Raw genomic sequence first — 22,345 nt, 5'->3', positions numbered from 1 at the left:
CTGGGCTCTGTGTCAGAGGCCGGAGTCACTATCTACGGGGCTGTGGGACCAGAGTCACTATCTACTGGGCCGGATTCACTATCTGCTGGGCCGTGGGACCGGAGTCACTATCTGGGCTCCTTGTTCTCAGCAACTCCTTCTGTGAGCGGGTCCCTATCTTTTAGGCACATACGTGAATTCCAGCCCAACCGTCAGGCAGATGTCAGGATGTATGTGACAGGACCCAGGCATAGTACATTATTATATACAGTTCAGGGTCATAAGCATGGTTACAGAAGCAGAACAAAGCGAGGTTACAAAGGTCAAGAGTGGGCTTTAACACAATATAATTTCTTTTAACTTAACAGTTGGAACTCCCAGAAAATCTAAGAAACCTCATCATCGACCACAACAGATGCAGGATGAGGACTTAGATTCCAGTATGGATATCTTTTATCCCGAGGGGAATGAACCCTTGGATGTACTGGGAGATTCAGAGCAACATCCACAGATCCCTCACAAGACTGAATCCTTTTCACCCCAGTCCCAGCATCCAGAACCCTCTGAAGAGCTAGAACAGCTTCCCTTTAAGGCCCTGGAAGCTGAAGTTTCAGCAAGCACACAACAGACCCCAGCTGCACTTCCAGGATTTCCCGAGGAATCGAAACCTTTAGTTCCAGACTCAGATTTGCTGTCCAGTACCCCTGAAGAGGGTGATACTGCTTCAGTCCTGCCAGAAATCCTAGTTCAGCCTACATTGGGTCCTGAGGAAAGGGGGTCTTCAGTACCTCAGGAGATGGAAGCTCAGTCTTCAGAGTCAGGTCTGAAAGCGCAGTCTTTACTGCATCATCAGCCAAATGAACTGTCTCCAGTCCAGAAAGAAGCCCATCTTTCAAATATATCTACTGTCATCATCAAACCTGCCTATCTGCAGATTACCGGAACTCCAAGAGTCAATAAGCAGGATGAAATTTCAACCCAGCCAGAAACCCTAAGTCTAAGTCACACAGGAGAGACCCGTGAAGAGAATGAACACTCTCTAGCTCAAGAGGTGGCCCAGTCTCAGCCTCTAGAGAGCCCTGAGGGTGACTCTGCCATACAGCAGGAGGCAGTGGCTCAAGCTCCAGAGATCCCTGAGGTGACTGAATCTTCTATCCAGCAGGAATCCCTAGCTCAGCCTCCTGAATCTTCTATGGAGTTGGAAGGTCAACCATTTCTTCATCCTGCGGAAAATCTTCCAACTCCAAGTCAGAATGGAACTTCACACTTAAACTTGCCCCATGTCACTGCTCAGCCTTTGAGTGTGACATTTTCCATTTTTTCAGAGGTTGGTGATGAGGTTGAATCTTCTCCAGTGCCACAGGAGGCCCTGGATCAACCGTCTGAGCCATCTGAGGAATCTGTCACTAATCCACCTCTGCATCCCGAAGAGTTTATTACATCTCCACGTCACAATGAATCCCCAAGCTTAAATTTGACATATGTCAGTGCTAAACCTATTGGTGTGACATTTTCCATATCTACAGAGATCAGTAATGAGGATGAACCTTCAGTCCAGCAGGAGATGCAGGCTCAATCTCCTGAGCCATCTGAGGAATCCGTCACTCACCCTTTCCCGCATTCTGAAGAAAATATTCCATCTCCAAGTCACAGTAAAGCTCCACACATCAACTTGCCCAGTGTCACTTCTAATCCTAAGGGTGTGACTATTTCTGAAACTACAGAGGTCATAAATGAGGTCAAACCTTCAGTTCAGCAGGAGGCCCAGGCTCAACCTCCATCCCAGGAGGTCCAGGCTTCATTTCCAGGCCTCTCTGAGAACATGGAATTATCTGGCTGGCAGATTTTATCATCAACCATTTCTGAAACACAGATGTTCCAGAGTGAGATGGTAGCTCTACATTTGGGTCAGACTCTAACTCAGCTTTCGCCAGACAAGGAACATGCTGAGAAAATGGAAATTTCTTCACCTGTGCAGGAGACCCTCACTCAGCTTTCAGAGTTACCAACAGATATCGTTTTGGCTCAGGCTTCAGAGCATTTGGAAGGACCACTTTCAGCATCAACTCGGCATCCATCATCAGTCCGGGTCACGACTCTCACGGCAGAACCAAGTAGGGAGAGCAAAGCTTCTACGACCCTGAAGAAGACTACCGCTCCCACAGAGCACACTGTGACAAAACCAACAGGGAATGTGCGGACTCATTCAATCGCCACTAAGATTTCAGCTCTACCCAGTCTGGGGGTTTTGAAGACAGTACCTTCTCCAACCACACAGAAGACCCCAGGTCAGACTTCTAATCAAAATCAACCTTCTACACATCAATATATAACTGTACCTTCAGAACACACTGTGAAGACTAAACCCTCGACAACCCTGACAAGTACCAGTGCTACAGAACACTCAGATGTGACACCTATTACACCATCTCTGAGTCCTCATTCAAACCTGAGTGAAGTCACATATCCACCTATAAACAAGGACGTTACTGTCACTGAAGGCAGTTCAGTTACAGCTCCAACCATGCAAGAGACTGGAGTTCCGTCTTCAAAGGCCCCAAAGAAAGCTGAGGTAACAGTTTCAACAAGTACCACTCTGACAACCCCCACAGAGGGATTGCTGTCAGAACAGGGTCAGCATCAACACACAGATCTGAGTGAACAGACATCTGTAACTTTGGACGAAACGCCACAACCAGAAACATCAAGGACAGCTTCCCTGACTCACTCTTCAGCCCTATCTTCTGGACGATCTACTTCCGAAAAGGCACATGTAGATTTCCCTGAGCAACTGCAACAGAATGAACACATGACCTTCAACATATGTGAGCTCTGTACCTGCACAGAGGATACCCTCTCCTGCACCGGTCTCAGTCCAGAGAAGAGGCTCCGTAGAGTGCCTGTGCCAGGGCCCAACATCAACAGGACCTTCACTATACTGTAAGAATCACCTTTCCTCTCATCTCTGCATTCTGCCTATTGACGTAGCAAGCCTTTGCTTCAATGTCTTCCTGTATCTGCCTCATCCCCCATGTCCACGTTAAATGATTCTCTCTCTTTTTTCATATTTTGTTGGTGAAAAGATATCCTCATTCTTTGGGGCTGGAGCGATAGCACAGCGGGTAGGGCATTTGCCTTGCACTCGGCCGACCTGGGTTTGATCCCCGGCATCCCATATGGTCCCCCAAGCACTGCCAGGAGCAATTCCTGAGTGCAAAGCCAGGAGTAACCCCTGAGCATCACTGGGTGTGACCCAAAAAGCAAAAAAAAAAAAGATATCCTCATTCTTCTTTAAATGTTGTTTCTTCTTCCCCAGTCTTTTTCTTATAATTGTCCATACTCTCTTTCCTTCCCTATTTTTGTCTCACCCTCAACCTATCCTTCATCCCCTCATTCCTTCATTTAATTCCCTAACCTTTGTTTTCTTTTTTGCCCTAGCTTTTTTTTTTTTAGACAATAGTATGTCTTCCTTATCTTTTTTTGCTAGTGCCACACCTTGTGCTTATGGACATGATTTCTGGAGCCAGACTGCCTGAGTTTGTCATTTGTTAGCTTTGTTACCTTGGACAAGTCATTTAGCTCTGTGACTCAGTTCCCTTTTCTTTAGGTGGGGAGTATGGTAAATTATCACTTCCTAGTATTGCTGTGATACTTGTTCATTTTGATACTTATGAAGTTAAGTACCAGGGGTAAGTCCTCAGCACCATCCCCCGCACCCCTACCAATTTCATGCATCTATACATGTGTAAGTTCATAAACTTTGGTACAATAGGTCAGTAAAGTAAACAGGATAATGTGTGAAAATCCCACTTTCCCACTCTCCCAGCTGTATGACTACCGCACAGTAACTCCTGTTACCATCTTGGGTTTTCTTCTACTTTCTTTCCTGTGTATTTTTTCCCCCACTAAAGATAATTCTTTGTGATTTGTTCTTTTCCTGGTGAAGTACATTGAATATATCTCTCCTCACTAGTCCCATTCATTTTCTAATTTCCCTAGTCTGTCTAGAAATTTCTACTATCTCGAACTTTGAATAGAGAGTATAGATCTAAAACTTTGGTGTTCTCTGGCAATGTTTTTTAAATATTTATTTGCTGATAATTTTGTTCATTTCCCTGTATATTATACTTTTGAAATTAAAAGTTTCTCCATTGATTTGCAGTAGGAGTTACAATAGGTGTGAGTTTGGAAAAATGACTTACATGCTAATTAATTGGCATTATTTTAGCTACTCAAGGAATTAGGAAGTTTAGGTTGTGAGGTATTTCATTGTTTGACTAGTCACCCCACATTATGTCTCTAGTGGGGCAAAATGGGAATCTGATAGCTGTGGAAATAAGCTGGTATCTTCTGTGTTTTCTTTATTCTTTTACTTATTCTGTTTTGTTTTGTTTTGCTTTTTGGGTCACACCCTGCAATGCTCAGGGGTTATTCCTGGCTTTGTCCTCAGGAATTACTCCTGGCAGTGCCTGGAGAACCATATGTGAAGCTGGAAATCGAACCCAGATCAGCTGTGTGCAAGGCAAATGCCCTCTCCGCTGTGCTCTCGCTTCAGCCCCTCTTTTACTTATTCTGTTCATTCTTTTCCTACCTATTCAAGTCTGTGAACTGTGTTTCTTCACAGAAATTTCCAAGGAAACTCTATTTCTTCCATTGATGGAAATACATGGAAGGCATACCCTTGGGTTGAGAAACTGTGAGTATATTCTCTCCAAATATGAATATTAAAAAATAATTGCACCATAAAATCCTCCTTAGTATACAATTTTAAGATCAATACCTCTGATAAAAAGGAATTTCCCCCTCACGTCCAAAACAACCTCTATTAGTTATAATAGTTTACTTCTTTAAAAATTTTTAGTTTACTGGGCTGGAGCGATAGCACAGCGGGTAGAGCGTTTGCCTTGCATGCGGCCAACCCAGGTTCGAATCCCAGCATCCCATATGGTCCCCTGAGCACTGCCAAGGGTAATTCTTGATTGCAGAGCCAGGAGTAACACCTGTGCATTGCCAGGTGTGACCCAAAAAGCAAAAATAAATAAATAAATAAAAATTTTTAGTTTACCAAGCTCTTATTTAAAATGTCTCTTTGTTTTCCATTCTATAACTAATAGAGTTAATTTTATACACACTTATACATATATGTATATATTTTGGTGATGCAGTTTTTTTTATTGAAACTTACTTTAGAAAGATGTGAGAGGAGAAAAAGAGAAGTACATGTTTTAGAGACAGCCCACACAGATGAACAAACATGATATGTGTTCACATTCTTTTTTATTTTTTGCTTTTTGGGTCACACTTGGCAATGCACAGGGGTTAGTCCTGGCTATGCACTCAGGAATTACCCTTGGGGGTGCTCGGGGGAGCATATGGGATGCTAGGATTCGAACCTGGGTTGGCTGCGTGCAAGGCAATCACCCTACCTGCTGTTCTATCACTCCAGCCCCATGACTACATTCTTAATTAAAATTTAAAAAATGATTCATAGTGCAAAATTTAATCTTCTGATTTGTTTTTTTTCCCTGTAAATATAACATCTGCCACTTGATACTTTCACTTTATTTTGCTTTAGACTTCTTTCCTTTATGGTACATAAAGGTTTACCCCATCCATTTAAACTCCTGTTTAATAGTAATTGTATTGAAAGATGTTTTGATTTTTTTTAATTTGTTTTTGTTTTTGTTTTTTGGGTCACACCCGGCAATGCGCAGGGGTTACTCCTGGCTCTACACACAGGAATTACTCCTGGTGGTGCTCGGGACCATATGGGATGCTGGGAATTGAACCTGGGTCGGCCACGTGCAAGGCAAATGCCCTACCCGCTGTGCTATTGCTCCAGCTCCCTTGATTTTTTTTTCACATGAATTACTGCAGCTCATGGTCTTGTGAATATGGGCAAATAGGTCTGTTAAATAGATAAATAGATATAGATTTGCTGGGCTGAAGGATATGTAGTTATAAAAATTTAATTGACCTCAAAATAGTTGTGCTAATTTAACAGTTCATGAAAGCATTGATTCTCCATGCCCATCCACCTCTGAGCATTCTTCATTCGGGGGCTGGTCTGATGAATGAATAAAAGGGATCCCATCTGTATTTTAATTTTTCTGGTTATTTTTGAATTTAAATACTTTTACATGTTCACTGAACCTTTGCATTTTTTGAATGGATGGTCCTTTGCCCATTTTTCTGATGTTTATTGCTTTTTTAATTGTGTCAATTGAGACACAAGTGTTGTATAGAAAAATATTGACATCCGAAGTAGTAGACTAATCTTTTATGAGTTTTGTATGTCATTAAACTTGAATATGAGTAATAAATGATGTTTAAATTAATGAAAGCATGATAGTCATAGGAATTTGATACTTACTGGCAAGAGCGGAAAAGGCTATAATTAATTCATTTTAAAAAATATCTTTTTATTTTAGCTATTTTGATTTACAGTTTTACAGTATTGTCCATGGTAGTGTTTCATGGTTGTTCATGGTTAGGTTTCAATCGTACACTGTTTCAACACCCATCCCTCCACCAGTGTACGTTTCCCAGCACCAGTATCCCTAGGTTCCTCCCATCACCCCCCACCCCCCACACCGTGCCTGCTTTAGGCAGGCACTCTTCTTCTCTCTGTCTCTGTCTCTGTCTTTCTCCTTTTGGGTATTGGGGTTGCAATATTGATACTGAAAGGTTATCAGGAATATCCCCTTATCTACCTTAAACACTCAATTCTTGTCCAGCGTGATCACTGGCCTCAATCATTCTTGAGTATTTGTCATGTGCACTTTGTGCACGTTTTATTTCCCAGAACAAAAAAAGTTAATGGTGTTAAGTTTCAAAGGGCTTCCTTTACAGATTTAATTTCATTCTTCATGGGGTATCCAGAGTAATGTTTGGAAGATAGGAGGGAGTGGCAATCCTGAGGTTCTGGTGTCACCCAGAATTTGGATCTGACAGATTTTGTGACCTAGAGAATATGCTTTGAATAAGTTACTTGGTGTGAAGAGTCAATAGCTGTGCTTGTGTGATGGATATCAATATATGATGGATATAAGTGAGGACAAAACAAAGAGTTTAAACAGAGATCACTATCCCTAAGTTAAATAAGAATTGGGGTCTTTAGAAAGCACCATGATTATGTGTAAGAATTAGTCCTATGTAGTAAATAGTCATAGTTATTTTGCATTTTGGTCCAGAAATAATTTTTCCATTTCTCAGAATCCTCAGTGACAATTCTTTGACTGAATTACATAAGGATTCATTTGAAGGCCTGCTATCCCTCAAGTACTTGTAAGTTAGTTAATCATTCATTTATGAGATTTTAGCTCTGTTGTTTATAAAACAAAGGGTGTGCAAGTTAATCTTTATCATTTCTTCCAGTAATACAATTCTATAGTTTTGTGATTATAGCATTAAAAACCTCTCATGTTATTTCTGGCACTAAATTATATTTGCATTTATGTATATAAATATCTACATGTGCATATATAAAAAAACTTTAGGCTTACTCTTCAAGCCCATGTTCTCCCTGGATCGTGTACTTTGCTTACTTGTCCCCATGTCTCTTTGTTTGCTTTTTTTGGTCTGGAGAAACCCGGGTTATCTTGTGAACCAATTCTTTCTCTTTGCAACCCCCCCACATCTTTCTAAGAAAGTTTCATTCAATATAAACTGTCTTGCTTCACAAAAGTTTTTCTTTAAACTTTAATAATAAATGAAAAGTACTTATATTTGCATCACCCATGTAAACTTAACTTAAGTGCTAATATACTATCTCCTCTATGTTCGCATAGAGTTCCTTTATGTCCCCATGGATCAAAACCAATGCATGGTCCAGTTTTACATAGCCCATTAACTTAAGAATTGTTTTTGTCAGCTGGGGAGATTGCACAAATGTTGAGTGTGATGCTTAGCAACAGGAGGCCCAGATTGGTTTCCCAGCAGAACGAGGTTCTGGGCTCCCCATTCCCTGACCCCCCAGTAATGTTCCTGAAGCATCCTCTGAGCACTACTAAATAAAAACAAAGAGCTATGCAAATATGTTCCTGTTTTTATTTTTTATTTTTAAATTTTCATGTATGTATGTATGTGTGTATGTATTACTTTTGGATCACACTCAGGGATGCCCAGGGGTTACTCCTGGCTCTAAACTCAGGAATTACTCCTGGCAGTGCTGGGGGGACCATATGAGATGCTGGGGATCAAACCCGGGTCAGCTGCATGCCAGGCAAACACCCCACCCGCTGTACTATCACTCTGGCTTCATTATTTATTTATTTATTTATTTATTAAAATTTTGTGCATGAAGCAAGATAGATTTTATTAAAACTTATTTAGAAAGTTGTGAGGGAGAGGAAGTAAGAAGTATGTGTCCAAGAGAGAACACAGGTGAGACAGAGTGGAAATAAACAAGCAAAGAAGCAGAAAGAAGCAAGTGAGATAGTCAGGCCCTGAAGAGCAAGCCCTGAGGACTTTCAGAAGGTGTTTTTATTCAATCCTTCCAAAAAGGTTGTCCTTTCCTGGAGTTTTGCATACTAAAAATTAGTCTGGGTGTTGTCACAGGAATGTCTTGCACTGTTGATGTTCTCTTTATAATCTCATGGATTCTTGTGTAATTTCTTTTCTGAGGGGACCAGCCTTTTCTGGGTGGGGCCTTGGATTTTTGCATCCTGGTGGTACCTCAGTTTCTCCTCCAAGAGCTCAGGATTTGCATTTCAAATGATGTGACTCAAGCTCTTGAGCTACTTTGGGGCTAGGGAATGTCTTCTTTAGTTTTAGTATTCCCCCAAAGTACATCTGCCAGCCTGCACCAGTAGGAAAGGGAAAGCAGTCCCAACATCATCACAGGCATCCTGGGTCCACCGCCTGTCCCTTGCAGGAAAGAATTTCAAGAGGTGCAACAGTGAAGCAGATTGAATGAAACGTGCTTAGGAAGATGTGGGAGGAGAGAAAGGAGGGCGATGTTGGAGAGAGAGCACCGGCTTTTCCAGAGTGCAAGTGAATAAGCCAAGGAACATAGACCCTAGCAAGCGAGACACACGGGAGAGCACAGCTTGAAGAGCAAGCTCAAACTATGCTTGTGTTTATAAAGTCGATGTTTGTGTTTTTCTGTAAAAGAAAAAATATTATAAAAATATGCTCTGCAAAATCTAGAATATTGTTGGATATCATTGGTTTGTCCTTTCCCCCTTGCCACTAGGAGCTTAGGTTTATCAGTCACACCCATCAAAGTGCTCCCGAGTCACTCCCATTCCTTTGTTTATCTGTAACCAATTCTACCAGTTTATCTGCTCTTCCCTTAATCAAACTCTGTTAATTGGTAAGGTCAGAACTTCCTAGGACACTGAATATTATAACATTGCCTTTCTCTCCTCTTTATGCCTTTTGAATAATTTACTTTTAAAGCTATGTCTTTTTTGTATAGACACAAGAAGACAATATTATGTTTTTATAACTTAAGACTTAATTGGCCTCGATATTCCCTCCTGGGCATCTGCTCTCTCCACTTAAGCCTCAGTTGCCCTCAGTTCCTAGCACCCCAAAGTAGGGTCCCCGACGTGGGACGGGAAGGATCCAGGGCAAGCGGTGAGTTATGTGCTACCCTGGCATCGAGATGGGCCTGGCCAAAGTGCCTAATTCTTAACTATAAGTTAAGAGCTTGATCATAGACAAATGCTGTCATGATCCAATAGTAATTATGAGACTGGGACCCTGCCAGGGATGGGAAAGACTGATCTGGCCTGAGCACTGTAGTCTGAGATTGAGATGGCCCCAGGAGAGCAATTCTATAAGCTTTAATGCATCTCTTATTGTGTCCATACAAAATAATTAATATTATGAATTCTTATATGTTTGCTGGCTGAGGAGAAGAGAAACACATTCATGGGACTCTGCCCTTGGGTGGATCCTCCTGCTGATAGAGAATTAAGTCCTAGGAGAAGCATCCCCTGAGGGAAAAGAACCTTACCCTATTGCTGACCACACCTATGTGTATGCCTCAACCCCCTCATGCTGTGGAGATTTAACTAGGCTGTAAGAGTGGGTTGGGGGCCAGAGCCAGATCCACGGCGCCAGATCCTCTGGGGCCAGATCCACAGAGCCAGATTCATGGGGGCCAGATCCACGGGGGCCAGATCCACAGATCGAGAGAGAGACCGAGAGCCAGGAGAGAGGCAGTGAGAGAGAGAATGAAGTAGGATGGGGGAGAAAGAAGCAGGAGGAGAATCAGAGGAGAATGGAGATGGACATGAAATAAACCGATCGAGCAACCAGTTTGGCCTTCTTCCTTCCTTCGCCTGCCTCGCCGCCTGCGCGCCCATTCTTTTTATTTTTATTTTTACACAGAATATTATTATTTTTAAATTTCTGGCCTTTATAGAAAACTTTTAAAAGTTGGCTTAATAAAAATTATTTAAAAAATAAAAATAAACTTGAATTATAGAACAAGAAAATAAAGAACTTTACTTGAATTCCAGTAGCCCAGAATTTTAAAAAATATGTGTAGTTTCATCATTGTGATTTGCAATACATTCTTACACCCTATGTCAGCATATTTCTGAATTATCTATAACTTAAATGAAAATTTAAATATGAAATACTTGGCTAAAACAGAGTGATTCTATAGCAGTACTATTAAGAACATGTGAGATTATCACGAGGAGAGTTCTGTTGTAGGAATTGTTGGGCTATTGTCACACAGACATCTTGGACAGAATCTTGTAAAAAGAGAGTAGGAGAAAGGTAGAACACAGGAAAAACACCTCAATGCTCTCAGAATACCAAAAAAGAGAGTAGACACCTAGACCCAGGAGTTGTAAGCCAGGGCTAGCATGCAGAGCTCCCTCGTGCCCACCTGCGCTGGGTCACTCAGGCCTGCAGTAGATCACTTGGAGGGCCTGTTAACCCCCCACCACAGTTCCCGCTTCAGCTGATTTGGAGTAGGTTGATTGGAGAACAGGCATCTTCAATCAGCTCCCAAGTGAGACTGGTGTTTGAGAACTATTTGGAAAGTTAATACATGACGGTGTGCATTGTGGGTCAGAAAAGGAAAGCCTGGGACTGGAATGATAGGACAGGGGTAAGGGGCTTGCTTCTGCACATGGGTGACCCAGGTTTGATCCCCAGCACCATGCAGGGTCCCCCTGAGCCCCCCAGAGTGATGTGTGTGCAGTCAGGAGTGATCCCTGAGCAGTGCCAAGGAAGGGAACGAAAGAAAGAACAGAGGCAAGAAGAGGGATGAGCTAGGAGATAGTTATACCCATCTTGGTCATATGTGAAAGAACTTAAGGAGAATTAATAGATATAAAACAGTCAACTGTAATCAAAAAAAAATTCAGCACTCTGAGGATTTTGTTTGTTCCACCCCTGTACAATGAAAGCAGTGAATTAATGGAATATTCAGAAAATATAGAACCAAAAATTGATTTTCTATTATGATAAAAAAGTTTAATTCTAAATTAGTTCAAAGTTCTGTCTGAAAGGAGTAATTTCATTTCACATTATATGAAAAAGGATCATTTTATTAGCCTAGTTAAACAGGAAGGTATATAAACATGAGACTATTCATTTGAATATTTGAAATGATTATATTAAATATAGTAATTTCACATGGAGGTAAAAAAAATTGGACTCCAAGTAGAATTGAGAACATAAAAATCACCTAATCAATTCTCTGCTCCAAGAAAAGTTTAACTCCAATATTAGAACCAAGTAGTCATACAATTAATTCATGAAGATTTGTGGTTGAGAGAAATGAAAGAAGGTTAGGGGTTCTGGAACATTCAAATCTACTCATTCAATATTATTTTGACTTCTACTAGTTATTTCTAATATTATATATTTGGTAGTTAATTGAAACAATATTTTCCTCTTCCTTTTCCTAGAGATTTATCTTGCAATAAGATACAGTTCATTGAAAGGTGTACATTTGAAGCACTACCATTTTTGCAGCATGTGTAAGTTAAAAATCACTGTCACTGTCACTGTCATCCTGTTCATCATTGATTTGTTCCAGCAGGCCCAGTAACGTCTCCATTATCCTAGCCCTGAGATTTTAGCAGCCTCTCTTTACTTGTCCTTCCCAGTGGCGTTGCATTAGAGGCTCTTCAGGGTCAGGGGTTTGAGACCCATCATTATTACTGTATTTGGCATATGAATACACCACAGGGAGCTTGCCAGGCTCTCCCCCCATGTGGGCAGTAAACTCTCAGTAGCTTGCCAGGTTCTCCAAGTTACGTGAGTTATGATAACCATGTATAAACTAGCTAAGAGAAAACTACAGCAATTTGTTCTCAACACAATAGTTAGAAAAGTAAACTAGTTTTCAGGAAGTACTGGAAATGTCTAAAGTCTTCTATTCTGTAGATTCTCAAATGTAGGATGAGGCAATATCCCCAATTTCTCCTGAAAAGAGGAATATCCAGGTATGTTTAAAGACTTCATATTCTAGAGCATTCCCTAATTACTTTATTTAAAGAATTAAGTGAAGCTTGGGTGAAGACTCATTAGCCTATGGTGACCTCAGTCGATCCTTATTTGGGATGCTTTGAAAGGTCACTTGACAGAATCAGCTAGAGAAGAGCACAGAGATTTAATATAGACTGAGTTATTGTTCCTTGAATGAGGCCTAACAATGTAAATCTTTAATATCACTGTAAACAAGTATTTGAAAAATAATCAGCTAAGCAAGTCTAGTGCACATTTCTTTTACATTTACTTTATTTCTGGGTTCAAATTCAATGCTATTGTAATACAAATTTCTTTTTTATTATTTTCAGAAGACACACTCTCCTTCTACCACAGTAATTATGACTGAGACGGCATTTTACAGCTTACATACACTCCCCCAAATGTCACCACATTTGATTACACTTGTACAGTGAAAGAATGAACAGGGACAGAACTGAAGAAAATTGGACAATATCAATTTTAATATGTGTGCACAAGAAAGCAACCCTTTGTTTGCTAGCAACTTCTTAAGATATGTTTTATTAGGGGAAATATTTTTATAATTATTTCTAACAAAACTGTTAATAGCAGGGTCAGGAAATCAATTAGCAATAGAGTCCCACTTCCAAAAATAACATGTTTTTTATAAGCATCATAAAGATGATTCCATTCCTTGTACAACTTTTTTTACTCTTTTCCGAGGCTAAGAAACACTGTTTAATATCACATACAGAAAGGGTTTCATTAGCATCATTGCACAGGCCTCATTGCATCCCTCCCTGCTCCCAACTTCACACACAATGCTAGACTCTAGCTTGGGAGACACATTTTAGCCCAGAAAGAGGCCAGTCGTGCAATGAAATCCAAAATTAAAACCTTATGTTTGAGTTACTAAACAGTTCCCCTAACATTGTCAACACAGCGAATTTTAAAAGCTGCAAAGATCTTCACTTAACTAAGTTTGAAAGATTTTTTTCCTTCTTACCCCTAGTAGCTTCAGCTACTAAAACTGTACAGCAAATCCTTTTTTGCCTGTAAGGATTAGTATGAGAATTACTAGTCAGAGCAATGTGAACAATAGAACCATGGCCCTCAACCTGAATGATTTTGTGCCCACATGACCCTTGATAGTGCCATGAGGTAGTTTTTATTGTTTTAATTGTCAGATCTATAATGATGCTGTTGGTACCTAGTGAGCAGAGGCCTCCAGATACACTGCTGAATAGCTACAATGCACTGGACAGCCCCCCCATAAGTATCCAGCCCCCATGTGGCAGTAGTGCTGAAGTCATGAATCCCTGTTCTAGAGAACTTCATTAGTGAAGTATTTGTTAAGCATTTGCTATTTTGTGTCATAAACATCAAAGAATAAACCTTAAAGGTCTTTCACAGTGATGTTTAGTGCATGAAATGTGGCTATGTGAATGAGAAGTAATGCCTCCTCCTTCTCCTTCTCCTTCTCCTTCTCCTTCTTCTCCTTCTCCTTCTCCTTCTCCTTCTCCTTCTCCTTCTCCATCTCCTCCTCCTCCTCCTCCTTCTCCTTCTGCATCTCCTTCTTCTCTCTCTCCTCCTCCTTCTGCTCCTCCTCCTTTTTCCTCTACCTCTCCCTCCTCCTCCTCTTCCTCTTTCTTCTTCCTTCTTTCTCTTGTTCTCCTCCTCCTTCTTCTTCCTCTTCTCCTCCTCATCTTCCTCCTCCTTCTCCTTTTGCATCTTCTCCTTCTGCATCTCCTTCTTCTCCTTCTCCTCCTCTTTCTTCTGCTCCTCCTCCTTTTTCCTCTTTCTCTTCTTCCTCCTCCTCCTCTTCCTCTTCTTCCTTCTTTCTTCTTGTTCCTCCTCCTCCTCCTTCTTCTCCTTCTCCCTCTTTTCCTCTTCCTCCTTCTCTTTCTGCATCTCCTCCTCCTCCTCCTTCGGCTCCTCCTTTATTTCCTCTTCCCCTTCCTCCTCCTCTTCCTCTTTCTTTTTCCTTATTTCTTCTTCTTCTTCTTCCTCTTTCTCTTCCTTCTTCCTTCTTCGTCTTCTTCCTTCTTCCACCTTCCTTCTTTCTTCTTTCTTCCTTCTTCTTCCTTCTTCTTCTTCTTCCTTCTTCTTCTTTCTTCTTCTGCTGCTGCTTTTGTCTTCTTTTTTTCCTGTGTTTTTTCTTTGGTAGGAATCTTGGTTGCAATTTAATCACTGAACTGAGCTTTGGAACGTTTCAGTCCTGGCATGGAATGCAGTTTTTACACAAGATGTAAGTAAAAAAGCAGATAAATATACATAATAACACTGCATCAAAACATCATACAGTTATTATTAACTAACTGGTGCAAGGCCAGTGTGAACTCTATGTCTTGAGATCCAATTCTTTTTGTTCAAACGAAGAAACTAAGGAACAAAGAGGCCAAGAGATTTGCATGATGCCTGGCATGCTTTGCTTTCTCTATTATTGATTATTGGCTCGAGCACTAACAGAAAGGTATCCATTAGCATTGTCTTGTGATTCCCACTGGTATGGCCCTGAACTGTGGATGAGGCTTTGAATTCCCAGTTTAATTCCAACTTTGGTTCCTGTTCATGCGCAAAGTTTCTAACCACTTAAATGTATGCAACAAAGAGCCGGGAAGAACTAGGTATAACAGTTTTTACTGGGAGTTGGCTGGGAAGGAGAGTTATGGATTCATTCCTAGCTGGGAGCTTCTTTTACATGGGGAAGCATAAGAGTTCCTGAACATCTATCTTAGCATATTTCCCTCCCTCATAATCTAGACCATTATTTTGAAGAAAAAAGTACATATGTATATATACATATATATATATATACATACATATAGATACACACCTCTAAAGTGAATTCACTGTGGTCAGTATAAAGCTTTGAGCTGTGGTAAAAGGTGGTAAAAAGCTATGATAAAACATTCCATAGGCTTCACACCTGGCAGTGCTGGGGAGGGATCCAGGATCACTCCTGGCAAAACTGGCATCACACTGGCCAGCTGAGCTAGAAGGCAGCCATGGGAGGCACCTGGAGTTCTGTGGTGTGGTGGGATCAAACTCTGGGCTTATACATGGAAGACATGTGCTCCATCTCTGAAACTATCTCTGTGACCCCAAAAGTGTTTGTGTTACATCAGAGTGAGTGAAAAACATTCATCAAACATACATTGTTCTTGCCTAATTTCATTGTACTTACTTTTCTGATTACTCATGTGTAAGAAGCGTGTGGTTTTATACCACTTGGGTGAAAAGTTCCCTCTGATTTCTCTCTGATTTGATGTGACACAAGCAGATCAAAATTCATAGGCTTAAAGGAAATTCTGTACTCAAGCGGAAGGTCCTCCTTTCAGTCTGACTTTGAAAAAGAGTCTTCCCCTGCTTGTGTTTCAGAAATCCAGTTTTATACCTTTCCTGCAGATTAGATGAAGGAAGGGCAGGAAGGCAGCTCGGTGATTCTGCATGGGTATAAACCTGAGTCGATCATCCGGCAGACAGATTAGATGGGGCGGGTGAGGGGTTGGAGTGTGTCTGGGCCGGGGTCACAGTTCCTGCAGGTGCCCACCTGTAGCAGCTCCCCTTCACCTCCTTAATTTACTGACAATGGCAAAAAAGAACCCTGAAGTCCAGTTTAGTAAGGAGCAGGCTTAGAGATTATTGTCACCTCAGTGCCTCTAATGCCACATTTTTACTAAGCATTTTATTATATCAAGCACCGTAAGAACCTCAGTTTTGGTATAGTTTTGTAGGAGACAGCGGGGGCGGGGTGGAATGGCATCATACTTTATAAAAATTAAGACATTCAAGAACATTCACAGAGTGCCATTCCTTCTGAGTGTCAGGCCTATCTTTACAGAAGAATCGAGCAGGGTGTTTGTCACCAAGAACCTTGAACACTGGAAGAAAGAAGACAGATGCTGGTGGGAAAACATGAGAGCCCTACTGCTAGTCCAGACAGCAGGGTAACAAGATAGTGGGGCGACATGGAGATAATGGTGGGTGGTGTACTGAGAACAACTCATGAATGAGGTTGAGGAGACAGCTCAGAGAGCTGGAGCCTGAGCTTTGCATTGCCAGCAGTCACTCCCATTCACACCTCCAAATGTGGTCCCCAAACAATGAGAAGAAAACCCAACAAATTTATAATGGAGAAGGTGACGATTTATTTGAATTGCATATGTTGAAATTTTACTCTCAAATGAGAGAAAAAGGTAATGAAAGAATCATAGATACCTGGAAAGAAATGATCATCCCTGTCATGTGATTTAAATAGAACTAGCTCCTAAGAGTAATTCAGTCACCTCAACAGATTGTCATGGAGTCTGGGGAGATAGCGCACTCTTTAGGTGCTGGAGCCCCAGGGTTAAGCCCCTGCACGACATGGTTCCCCAGCACTCATGGAGTGCCCAAGTATGGCACTACCCACCCCAGCAACAAAAGTGTGGGAGCCCAAATGTGCTGGGGGATGGGCTCCTTTCTTTGGGGCCCAATCTTTCTAAATGACCTAGCTCATTCCTTTCAGGTACAAGTTGCCTGCGTGATCAAAACTCTGTGTCTGGAGCACAAGTACAGTGGGTGCATGACTTGTCTTGCACATGGCTGATCTGGGTTCAAGTCTCAGCACCCACATGCTCTCCCTGAGCACAACCAGGAGTAATCCCTGAGCACCCTGCTATGTGTGGCCGAAAAACAAGGGAAAATAATGTTACATCTCTTTCCAAAGGCAAGGGATGCTGGTCATTCAGTTAGCTCATTTTATTACCTATCTGACAAATGACTGGGTTGATTAGAGTCTGCGTTGATCATAATTTACTCCCTGCATTAAATATATCTGGGGAAAGGTCGAGGTGAGAGCCAGAAGAACTCAGTCAGCTGAGGGCATGCCAGGTGTAACCCAAACCTAAGCACAAACAAAACAAAAAGGCCCAGCTGAGGTGAATTGATAAGGAATTAAAGGAAGCTGAACTCCAAACCTTACTTGCAGGATCTCGGGGAAGATCCCAGCGATTTTTTATTCATGATTTTGCATTGCATTTATTTTGTTAAACAGGATTTTAATAAACTAGATGAAATTTAGGGTCCACAAAACCTTGATTCTTCCTGGGTTCCAGGTAATTATCACTCAGTGAGTTTTTTGAATGAAACATCTATAATATTAATAAACACTGAATGGCGAACACATTATCAGTTGAATGAGTAACAGGTCACCTACAATATGACATAATTATTTGCAAATGTAAATTAATAAATTTTCCATAAATTGCCAAAATATTAGTAAGGTGCCATTGTTTTTGTTTGTTTTTTTTTAGATGCCATTGTTTTTGAAAGGGAGCTAATCACATCTCTTACAGATGAAATCAGGAATGACATATGTTATGGAAATCCAACAGCGTTTGCTAATCCTAAACGTTTAGTATCTTTTTGTTTCCTTTTTGTTTTGGGGCCACACCGCCATGCTCAGGGGTTGTTCCTGGCTCTCCTCTCAGGAATTACATATGGGATGGGGGATCAAACACGGGTCAGCCGTGTGTAAGGCAAACACCCTACCTGCTGTACAATTGCTCCAGCCCCAAGCATCCTTTTTTTCCCTTCTGACTTTCAAGTGTTTCTTCGTTCACCTACACAGGTCTACACTGATGGCTTGTTTAAAAAATTCTTTTAGTCTTTTCATCAGTTCTAAGGTTACAAGTTCCATAATTGTAGCAACTGCAGACTTGACAAAGTAGAAAGGCGATGCCTTACTCAGAGCAGTGGACACTCTGGCTTGTTTGTGGAACATCAGTATTTTGCCAAGACATAAGTACTAAGAGGGAACAAAGGAAACCCAAACCTTGTTCCTACTGACCGCTTGACCCTACTGTGGAGATTGTCAGTGAGGTGGGGAGCTGCACTGTGAAGGCAGACGGAGCTGTGGTCACAGCGAAGCCCTCACGCTCTCCCAGCCACATAGCATAATGGCCTGTCTTTAGATGAGTGTCCACACGAGAGATTACTCTAAGGCATTGTTATCACTTTGGGGTATGTACTGAAATCCTGGCAGCAGCTTCTTATCGTTCAAAAGCTTCTACCTTAAAGAGGAAGACTGCTGAGGACCTTGGAATGGTTTAGGGGTGACTGGATTCTTTGTAATAATTTGGGAAGTTGAGGAGTTGGTCACATTCAGCAACTACTCTGGTCTCCCAAGTGCGTCTTTTCCTTCCCATCTTTATAAGGGGATATTCTCTGTTTCAACTTAGTAGTGCTGCCAGAGCACTGTAGGGGTCACACCTGAGCACCACCCAGATTTGGTTCAGCTCCCTCATCCAATTATTCTATCTACCACAGAGAAGTGAGATCAACCTGTATGTATCCTCATCTGACTTCACTCAATATGATATCCTCCAGTTCCAACCAGGTTGCAGCAAATTACATGATTTCATCATTTCTTGCAGCTGCATAGTATTTCATTGCATATCTATTCCACATCTTCACAAAACAGTCACCTGTCGTTGGACACCTACGTTGATTCCGTATCTTAGCTATTACACTGAGTGCTGCGATGAATGTGTGTTCATGTGTCCTTTTGAATGTTTTTCTAACCTGGGGTAACATACTCGACAGTGTTTCCACAACCTTTTACTGGTGTTGCTTGCCAGGGATTGGGCCTCTTTTCTTGTGATGTTAACGTCCTCCTGAATGACTGCAGTGCAACTGGAAATCAGTTGCCGGGGATGAGGAATGGCAGAGCTGCAAGACAGACCCCAGAGCTGCCAGGAATCTCATTCAGCCAATGTGGTGACACAGGGGATCGAATTCGAGGCTGCATGCTTGCAGTGAGGGGGTCAAGCCGGAGTCCCCAGATAAGATCTATTTCAAAAGGTCATTGAAAGTAATATTGCCTGGGGCCAGAGAGATGGTACAGTTGGCAGGGCACTTGCCTTGCATATCACTGACCCATGTGTAATCCCCAGCACTGAATGTGCTCCCCAGAGCACCACCAGGGCTGACCCCTTTGTGCACAGCCAGGAGTCAGCCCTGAGCACAGCTGGGTGTGGCCGAGTAACCAAAAGAAAGGGAAGGGAAAGAGATCAGTCTTTTTTATTGTTTTTGGATTATACCCTGCAGTGCTCATGGGGTGCTGGTCTTTGAGGGGGTGTTGAGGGGGGCCATGTAGTGCCTTGAACCTGCCCCACCCCTCCCCTTCAGGCAAGGCATTTACCCCAGCCCTTCTTTCTTTGCTTGTTTGAACCCTATTTTTGTTTTTATTTAGTTATCTATCTATTTATTTATTTACTTTCTGGGTCATACCCAGGAGTGCTCAGAGGTTCCTCCAGGCTCTGCACTCAGGAATCACTCCTGGCGGTGCTGAGGAACCATATGGGATGCTGAGAATCGAACCTGGATTGGCTGCATGCAAGGCAAACCTGCTGTGCTGTTGTTCCAGCCCCTTCGTTTATTTTAAAATAGGATTCTCCAATAATGTCCAAAAGACCTAGGCACCAATTATGGTGGTGCTCACGGATCTGATGATACCAGGAGTCAAACTCAGCACCTCACAAATGCCAGACATCTGCTCTGCCACTTTGAGCGAACTCCTCAACTCAGTCATGGTCTCTAAGACTGATAGAAACTGTTGCTCCTTTATTTATGGGGCTGGGGATAGACCCTCAGACTTTATATCTGCAAGACAAGTGTTTTACTTCTGAGCCTTACTTCTTAGTTCTTTTGCCACAGTTTATTCCATAAAGCATAAAAATAAGTTCATGAATGTATAAGAGGCAATGGATGAACTAGGCATGCACATACATTTATCTATAAAATGCAGAATGAAGTCAGCCAGAGAAAGAACTGACATGCAGAGCAGGTGTTCAGGTGCCCTTTCCATTTTTTGACTGAATACTCACTTCTTTTGTATAGACATGTTTTCATTTTTTGTGGGCACATACCCAGGTATTAAATTGCTGAGTCTTTGGTAACTATGGCTAACTTTTTTGAGGAACCTTCAAGCTTTCCTGCAGTGCCTCTTTTTATATTTTCACCAGCAGTGCATAAGGATTTCAATTTCTCCATCACCCCGGTTGCACTTACTATCTGTTTTTAGCCATCTTACTGACTATAAAGTAGTATCTAATTGTTACTTGGATATGTGTTTTGATAATGGCAAGATATTAACTATCTTCTATTTTAAAAAAAATTTTAGTGACTCACCGTGGGATATAGTTACAGACTTACAAACTTTTGTGCTTACGTTTCAGTCATACAATGATCGAGTAACCATCCCTTCACCAATGCCTATTCTCCACCACCGATGATCTCAGTATCTCTCCCACCACTCCCACCCCATCCCCACTACGCCGCCCCATCTCTGTGACAGGGCATTCCCTTTTGCTCTCTCTCTCTCCTTATGAGTGTTGTGACTCTCAATAGAGGTATTGAATTGCTATCATTTGGTTTGAGGTCTACTTTTAGCACGCATCTCCTATCCCGAGCGGGCCCTCCAAGCACCCCATAGTTGGTGTTCCCTTTTCTATCTGAGCTGCCTTTCCCCCCCTACATGTGAGGCCAGCTTCCAAGCCATGGAACAGTCCTCATGGTATTTATCTCTACTATTCTTGGGTGTAAGTCTCCCATTCTGTTTCTATATATTTCACAAATGAGTGCAATCATTCTGTGTCTGTTCCTTTCTTTCTGACTCATTTCACTTAGCATGATGCTCTCCATGTAGATCCACATACATGCAAATTGTATGACTTTATCCTTTCTAACAGCTGCATACTATTCCATTGTGTAGATGTACAAAATTTTGTTAACCAGTCATCTGTTCTTGGGCACTTGGGTTTTTTCCAAATTCTGGCTATTGTAAACAGTGCTGCAATGAACATACAAGTGTAGATGTCATTTCTTCTATGCTTTTTGTATCTCCGTGATATATTCCCAGAAGTGGTATTGTTGGATCAAATGGGAGCTCAATTTCTACTTTTTGAGGATCATCCTTAGTGTTTTCCAAAAGGGTTGGGCCAGTCGGCATTCTCACCAGCAGTGAAGAAGAGTCCCTTTCTTGCCACACCTGCGCCAACACCAGTTGCTTTTGTTCTTTTGGACGTGGGCAAGTCTCTGTGGTGTGAGATGATATCTCATTGTTGTTTTAATCTGCATCTCCCTGATGATTAATAATAAAGAGCATTTTTTCATGTGCCCTTTGGCCCTTCGGATTTCTTCTTTGAGAAAGTTTCTGTTCATTTCTTCACCCCATTTTCTTATGGGGTTGGGTGTTTTCTTGTAGAGTCCAACAAGTACCTTGAATATCCTTGATATCAATTCCTTATCAGATGGGCATTGGGTGAATATCCTTTCTCACTCTGTAGATTGTCTTTGTATTCTGGTCACTGTATGTTTTGAGGTGTAGAAGCTTCTTAGTTTAAGATAGTTCCATTTGTTTATGTCCGTTTCCACTTGCTTGGTCAGTGGGGTGTCATCTTTGAAGATACCTTTAGCTACAATGTCATGGAGGGTTTTGCCAACCTTGTCTTCAATGTACCTAATGAATTCTGGTCTGATGTTGAGGTCTTTAATCCATTTTGATCTGACTTTTGTGGCTGGTGTTAGGTAGATGTCTGAGCCCAATGTTTTGCACATTGCTGCCCAGTTTTGCCAGCATTATTTGTTAAAGAGGCTTTCCTTGCTCCACTTCACATTTCTTGTTCCCTTATTAAAGGTTAAATGATCGTATATTTGAGGGTGTGCATCAGGATATTTGACCCTATTCCATTGATCTGCAGCTCTGCCTTTGTTCCAGTACCATGCTGTTTTAGTTATAACTGCATTGTAGTAGAGTTTGAGGTTGGGGGAGGTGATGCCTCCCATCTTCTTTTTCCTAAGAATTACTGTAGCTATTTTAGGGGATTTATTGTTTCATATGAATTTCAGGAGTGTGTGTGATCCATTTCTTTGAAGAATTTCATAGGTATTCTTATGA

General features: G+C 41.6%; 1 protein-coding gene across 1 annotated transcript in view; it reads left to right on the top strand.

Annotated features, from left to right (window-relative positions):
* Nucleotides 1-1,171: 1,171 nt before the first annotated feature.
* The window catches only part of LOC101553930 (leucine-rich repeat-containing protein 37A2-like), a 49,161-nt gene continuing 27,987 nt past the window's right edge, over nucleotides 1,172-22,345 (top strand). The window contains exons 1-5 of the mRNA XM_055144746.1: nucleotides 1,172-2,919; nucleotides 4,604-4,675; nucleotides 7,195-7,266; nucleotides 11,859-11,930; nucleotides 14,570-14,650. Of these exons, the coding sequence (XP_055000721.1) occupies nucleotides 1,172-2,919; nucleotides 4,604-4,675; nucleotides 7,195-7,266; nucleotides 11,859-11,930; nucleotides 14,570-14,650 (2,045 nt within the window). The remainder of the gene's footprint in view (nucleotides 2,920-4,603; nucleotides 4,676-7,194; nucleotides 7,267-11,858; nucleotides 11,931-14,569; nucleotides 14,651-22,345) is intronic.

This window comes from Sorex araneus, chromosome 7, assembly GCF_027595985.1.
Source record: "Sorex araneus isolate mSorAra2 chromosome 7, mSorAra2.pri, whole genome shotgun sequence".
Taxonomy (NCBI): Eukaryota; Metazoa; Chordata; class Mammalia; order Eulipotyphla; family Soricidae; genus Sorex; species Sorex araneus.
The sequence above is the reverse complement of the archived record's forward strand: the minus strand, read 5'-3'. Positions and strand labels throughout refer to the sequence as shown.